This window comes from Chrysochloris asiatica, unplaced genomic scaffold (assembly GCF_000296735.1).
Source record: "Chrysochloris asiatica unplaced genomic scaffold, ChrAsi1.0 scaffold00132, whole genome shotgun sequence".
Classification (NCBI taxonomy): domain Eukaryota; kingdom Metazoa; phylum Chordata; class Mammalia; order Afrosoricida; family Chrysochloridae; genus Chrysochloris; species Chrysochloris asiatica.
This window is the reverse complement of record NW_006408650.1, coordinates 4,517,364-4,523,432: the sequence shown is the minus strand read 5'-3', so window position 1 is coordinate 4,523,432 and position 6,069 is coordinate 4,517,364. Positions and strand designations below refer to the sequence as shown.

Genomic DNA, 6,069 nt, shown 5'->3' with positions numbered 1-6,069 from the left:
GATCCAACTGCCAGCCTCCAGATCTGAGAACACATTTTTTTTCTGTATATTCAATACTTTCAGGAGCTCTGGTAGCGTAGTGGTTACGAATTGGGCTGCGAACCTTAAGGTCAGCGGTTCGAAACTACCAGCTGCTCCGCGGGAGAAAGATGAGGCTTTCTACTCCCGTAAAGATTTACACCCTCGGAAACCCTGTACTGGGTCGCTATGGGTCGGAACCGACTCGATGGCACTTAACAACAACAACAACATTCAATACTTTCGGTTTTCATTTATACACTGGGGGGGGTGGGGATTGTGGTTGCCACTGAGCCAATTCTAACCCATGGTAACTCCATGTGTGCAAACTCCATAGGCATTTCAAGCACATTGCCAGACCTTTCTTCCTAGGTACTTCTGGGTGGGTTCTGCCAACCTTTTGGCTAGGAGTCATGTGCTTAACTGTTTCTGGCTCTCAGAAACTCCTTAATTTCTGTTGTTTAAGCCTCCTTCCCTCCAAGTATGTGGCGTTTGTTACAGCAGCCATGGGCAATCATTCTAGCTCTCCCCTCCCCTCCTAGTTAGGGCACACATTCCTGGTCAGCGGGTCCTCAGGGGCGGCCCAGTTGTTTCAGCACCAACTCCCACTTCCTCAACGCTAACTCAGTGTCCTGCGCGGAGACATCACGGTGCCACACTGCGCGCACGGAGTACTCGGTCCAGGGAAACAACAACACGCGCACTCCCCGGCCCAGCTGCGCCTCCTCTTCTGCGCTCACGGCCTGCAATCGCCGACACAGCTCCTCCGGCCGCAGCCCGGCCACCCGCACCATTACCATGTTGGTTTCCACTGTGCTGGGATCCACTGAGCAGAAAGGAGAGGCCAGCTCCCGGAGTCCTGGGCACAAGTCTTGCAGTGAGCGGGCCCGGCCAGACGGCTCCTCGGCTTCCCCTACCCACCAAATGTGTGCCCCCTGGGAAGGCAGAGGGGCCGTCGGAGGCCTTTGTAGTCTTGGCTCTGCTGTGTCTGAACTGTGTGACTTTGGACTGGTATCTTGACCTCTCTGGGTCTCGGTTTCCCGCTCTGTGAAGTGGGGGCTTCCGAGATTGTTAGGCGGACTCAGTGGAGGCCACATTTGGCCTGTTCTGCACACAGTACCCTATCAGCATCTTCTGAGCTTATTTATTTTTGCTCCATACAGCGTCCGGGTTCACTGCTCCCCAGCCCTGGCAGATTCCCCCGCTCTAGAAGTTGAAGTGTGCTGAGCTGTGGCGAGGTCCCTCCCCAGGCCCAGATCAGAGGCAGCTAAGGGTGTTGGGGCCCTGGTCTAGGTACCTTTGGCAAATCTCTGAGCATTGCGGTGGTCCTGGCCCAGCCTTTCCTCTGCGTCCGTCAGACCCACCAGAGCGGCAGCAGCCAGCACCCCCGCCTGGCGCATGCCTCCGCCCAGAGCTTTCCGAAGACGCCAGGCTTCTTCTATGAAGTCCTTGGGGCCTCCAACTAGGGCACCCACTGGTGCCCCCAGACCCTGGGAGGAAGAAAGGAGAGGCCTGCGTGTCTGCATCCTATCCTTGGGGGTGAGTGAGAGCAACCAGGTGATGGGTGGGAGGGGCAGCCGGTGCGGGCCCCACCTGAGGGGAGGAGTTAAAGAGGGCCCAGCAACCTCCTCACCTTGGAGAAACAGAGGGAAACAGAGTCACAATACTGCACGATGCTAGAGGGGGGCACGCCTAGGGCCACTGCCGCGTTCATTAACCGGGCTCCGTCCAGGTGGACGCGGACTCCGTAGTTCCGGGCTAGGAGCCGCACCTGGTCAGGGGACGTCACAGTGGAGGGAAAGGAGGGGGGTGGGGAGTCAGGGGATCAGCGTAGTGGCCAGCTCATGCTTCACGCAGGCGCAGGAATGTCTTCACGGAAGGTGAGGGTACTTGCCTCGGGCGGTGAGCAGCAGAGCTGACACCGCAGCCCTCCCCCTCCCCCTGGGGAGCGAGGGAGCAGCTGGAAACTTATGCCTCAACTTGGGCTTGTTCCGAACCGCCTTAGTAGCACGTTTGGGGAGCTGGGCAATGCCTGATGCTGCTCTGGGATTCAGCTGCCTGGGGGTGCCTGGGGGTGGGAGTGGAGTCTCTGCTCTTAGGTAAGAGTCCAGGGCCTAGCTGGTAGCGTTCGCGGTGGACCTGCGATTCCCAATTGTTAAGTGCCGTGGAGTTGGTTCCGACTCACAGCGACCCAGCACAGGGTTTCCGAGGCTGTAAATCTTTACGGGAGCAGAACGCCTCTTCTTTCTCCCCGCGGAACCGCTGGTAGTTTCGAACTGCTGACCTTGCCGTTCACAGCCCGATTTGTAACCACTACGCTACCAGAGCTCCGTAGTGGAAGTGCTCCGTAGGGTTTACTTGGCTCCCATCTTTATAAGTGAAGACCGTTTGCCCCACACAGGGAACTAAAATGGGAGCATCCGCAGCCTAGGAACTCGCTGGCATCCCTCGCACACAGCAGTGATCTCCAACAGGGGCTCGTGTGTGAGATCCCAGGATGGGGACCCAGGGAGACAGGAAGCCAGGAGCAGGCAGACCCCGGGCGCCCAGTAGGGAGCCGCTCCTACCTGGCCTAGGTAGTCGAGGGGGAGGACCCGGCCCCCAGAGCTGCTGTGCGTGTTCTCCAAGCAAATGAGCTCACAGACAGGGTGGTAGGAGCTCCCCTGGCTCCGTCTGAGCACCTTCTCTAGCTCTGCCAGGTCCAGGGTGCCGTGGGGCAGGTCTGGGAGGGGGTGGGAGTGTACTCCTGCCACCTATAGATAGGAGGGGGTAAAGGGTAGGGCCGCAGGGCAGGTCCAGCAGCACCCCATCCCAGGGTGAGGGCTTCTCTGGAGTAAGGAATCGGTCCCCCAAAGGTAAATCTTTGAGTCCAGCCCTGGCCCTCAGAACCTTTGCTCGTTCTGTGTCAGTATCTGGGCGTTAACTCTCCCACTTACTCTCCTACACGTTGAAGTCCAGCTCCCATCCTGCATACCACTAGGGGGCAGTAGGGCACCAAGCTCCAGTCACCGCTCTCCCCGGGTTCCCAGGCCCAGCCTGAGCCGCTGCTGCCCCCGAGTGGTCAACTTTCCTCGCACCTCCTTCCACCTGCCAGGTTGAGACCACCAGCCTGTTTCTCGGGGGCTCTCCCTGCCTTTCTGCAACCCGTGAAGGCCCAGGGTAGGGTACTTGGCTCTTACCTGGGCCGTCCCGCCCTGCTCATACACATGGAGATGGCACTCCTGCCCAAGGAGGAGCTGGGAGCCGTGGCGACGGCAGTGACCCATTACTGAGACAGAGGGAGGAGGCAGATCTTGGCATTCCATCTACCAGCTCCCGCTTGCTCAGCCTCCGCCAGGCTAAGCCCCAGGGTCACAGCTCCTCCCAGAGCCTGAAGGCACTTAGGAAAACCTCACTCCTTCAAGACAACTTAGTGCAACGCTCCAGAAAGGAGCTGTTGACCAAGAGGTCGGAGATTCAAAGACACCTGGAGGTGCCTCACAAGAAGAGCCTGGCATCAATTTCTGAAAACCCAGCCATTAAAAACCCATGGAGCCCAATTCAACTGCACACATGGGGGATTTTCAGGAGTCAAAGTTAACTAGATGAAAACTGGAAGCTAGGAGATGCCAATCTCCAAGGTCCCTGTACACAGTCTGCATGCTTGTGTTCGGTGGCCTTGTCCTCCAAGCACTGCCTGCAGACATGCTGCCCCTCAACTGGGTGCAAGCGTCCAAGACACCTGCCTCTTTAGGCCCTGCAGGAGAAGGGGGTTCCAAAAAACTGGGAATTTAATCAAGGGACAATTTTCACCCTAGGGGCAAGGTGTGGGGAACTCTCTTAGGGCAGTGAGGATCCCTGCCCAAGATGAGAGGGGAGGGGGCTGAGAAAGAGTGTGGTCCTAGGAATCTGGAGACCAGGCAGTGTGGATAGAGTTGATGGAGTTGGGGAAGAACGCAGATCCGTTCCCCCTCTACTGCTCAGGCTCTCCACAGCCACCCAATAGAATTCCAGTAGGCTGGGACCCAGAGCTCCGAGGACAGGAGTTTGGGAGGGGCCTGGAGGCAAAGGGAGGTGATGGTCAAGGTGCTCACCTGAGATGAGGTTGGCCATGGTGTTGGTAGGCACAAACAGGGTCTGTCCCACCCCGAGCAGCTCCGCAGCCTTTTCCTGCAGCTCTGGGGGAGGAGGGCGGGGTGGTTCTGTCAACAATGCCTGTCAGGCACGGGATTACCCTGGCTTTCCAGAGTCTTGGGGGTATGATTCCCTTGCCCACCGGGGCTAGGTCTTGGTCACCCATATCCCATGCCAGAGCCCCTCAGTCAGCCCTCTGGTCCCCCATTGAAACTCTGTGGTCTGATCCTATCCCCGCCTGTCTCACACCTGTCTGCTTCCTTTCCCATCAGCTAGCCACTGGCAGGTGGGGCTCTGCGGTTTTTCTACTGACTTCCTCTCCCACAGTGAAGGCAGAACAGGAGTGGAGACTTGAAAAGGGGGGTGGTGGAAGGGGGGTACCCTGAGGAAGGGAAGCAGTGGTGGGCTGGGAACATCGAGTCCTTAGAAGTCCCTAAGGTGGTGCACAAGCTCAGTGACCAGGCCACTGCCTCCCCTGCCCTCACCACTATGGCCCACCCAGATGCTGAACACCTTTCCAACCACAATGCTGTCTCTGCAATTCTCTCTGCTCTGTGTGCCTGGTTCCCTTCCCTGCTAGGGGGGGTGGGGAGAACTTCATCCTCTAAGAGGGTTCCTCCGTGAACCCCCCCTCACTGTGACTCAAGTCCCTTTCCCCAGGCACCCTCTGCTCTTGTCAACACCAGTGTCTCCCCACCTAGATGGCAGAGGATCAAGCTGCTGTGGTTCAGCACCTGAAGTTCCAGGTAATGGTTGTGTCAGCCCAGCAGTGTAGGACTCAGGTAGACACCCTGTGGTTTGTCCCTGGGGGTGTAAAAGAACCCCCTCCTTGGGCAGTGTGTCTCTAGACAAACCCCTTTTTGAGATGGAGTTTGTATTGGTCTTGTAGGAAGACTGTGGGGCAGGAGGTTGAGTATGGGTTCGAATCCTGGTTTGGCCATTTACTGAGTGTGGGCAGCACCTCAGGGCCTCCTCTGTAAAATGGGATGGTAACAGGGGTTGGTTAACCTGTCCTGCCGTGCACACGGGGCCTGCTAATCTGCATTTCTAATAGGATCCCAAACATCAAAGTGCTTGCCCAACCGCAGGCAGCCACCTGGGCGGTGCTCTGGGGTCGTCTCAGCGACCCCCGTCCCAGCCTGCACGTGGGCTCACCGCGGACGGTGGGGTCCTCGCCGTAGTCGTCGTCCCCCACGTCCGCCTCGGCCATGGCGCGCCTCATGGCCGGCCCGGGCCTGGTCACCGTGTCGCTGCGTAGGTCCACCACGTGGGCCGGGATGCCTGCCCGGCCCCCAGATCCCCGTGCCCAGGGGACCCTGTGCCTCTGGGCCGCAGCCCGGGCTAGTCCGCGGAACATGGCGGGACGGTTTCAGGTCTCTCACCCCGGCGCGGGCTGCGGGAACGATCCGACTTCCCAGAACTAGCTGACCGCAGACTTTGGTCGGGCGGGAGCGCCTACGCATGCTGGGAGTTGTAGTCCAGACTTCATCGTGGGCGGGATGGCCCGCGGCAGGCTGGAAATTTTAATCCAGGCTTCATTACGGGCGGGAGGACCCCGCGGCATGCTGGGACTTGTAGTCTTGACTTTGTCACGGCGCAGACTGCATGAATTCGGGATGTTGGAGCGAGAAGGTACAGAAAGGGAAATTGAGACCGGAGCGTGTGTGTGTGTGTGTGTGTGTGTGTGTGTGTGTGTGTTTTTTACAGATGGGAAAACCGAGGCGAACAGAGACTTAGGAACCTGCTTCAAGTCACTGGGATGGGAAGAGCTGGAGAATGAATTTTGAACGCAGGGTCCTACCCCCAGGGTCCGGCTCTGAACCACAGCGACCTTCGGCCCCTATAAATAGCCCCCATCGTCCCCTTTTCACACCAAGCAAATCGATATAGGATTGTTGAGCACTGCTGTGTGCTGGCATCGTGTGGGCGCCCGGGCAG

General features: G+C 58.4%; 1 protein-coding gene across 1 annotated transcript; it reads right to left on the bottom strand.

Moving 5' to 3' along the window:
• Positions 1–590: 590 nt before the first annotated feature.
• Positions 591–5,488, bottom strand: LOC102839125 (uncharacterized protein R102.4-like). The gene is made up of 7 exons (XM_006869655.1): positions 5,287–5,488; positions 4,092–4,175; positions 3,198–3,286; positions 2,586–2,771; positions 1,652–1,789; positions 1,316–1,508; positions 591–877 (listed from the first exon to the last, which is right to left on the bottom strand). The coding sequence occupies exons 1-7, from the start codon at positions 5,486–5,488 to the stop codon at positions 591–593; spliced, it is 1,179 nt and encodes a 392-aa protein (XP_006869717.1).
• Between the last annotated feature and the right edge of the window lie 581 nt (positions 5,489–6,069).

What these genes read in the sequence shown, in the direction of transcription:
- LOC102839125 (XM_006869655.1), bottom strand. Translation starts at nt 5,488, where the DNA reads ATGTTCCGCGGACTAGCCCGGGCTGCGGCCCAGAGGCACAGGGTCCCC. An exon ending in CGAGGACCCCACCGTCCGCG is followed by an intron (nt 4,176 to 5,286) that starts GTGAGCCCACGT and finishes CTCCTCCCCCAG; the next exon opens with AGCTGCAGGAAAAGGCTGCG. An exon ending in CATGGCCAACCTCATCTCAG is followed by an intron (nt 3,287 to 4,091) that starts GTGAGCACCTTG and finishes CCTCTGTCTCAG; the next exon opens with TAATGGGTCACTGCCGTCGC.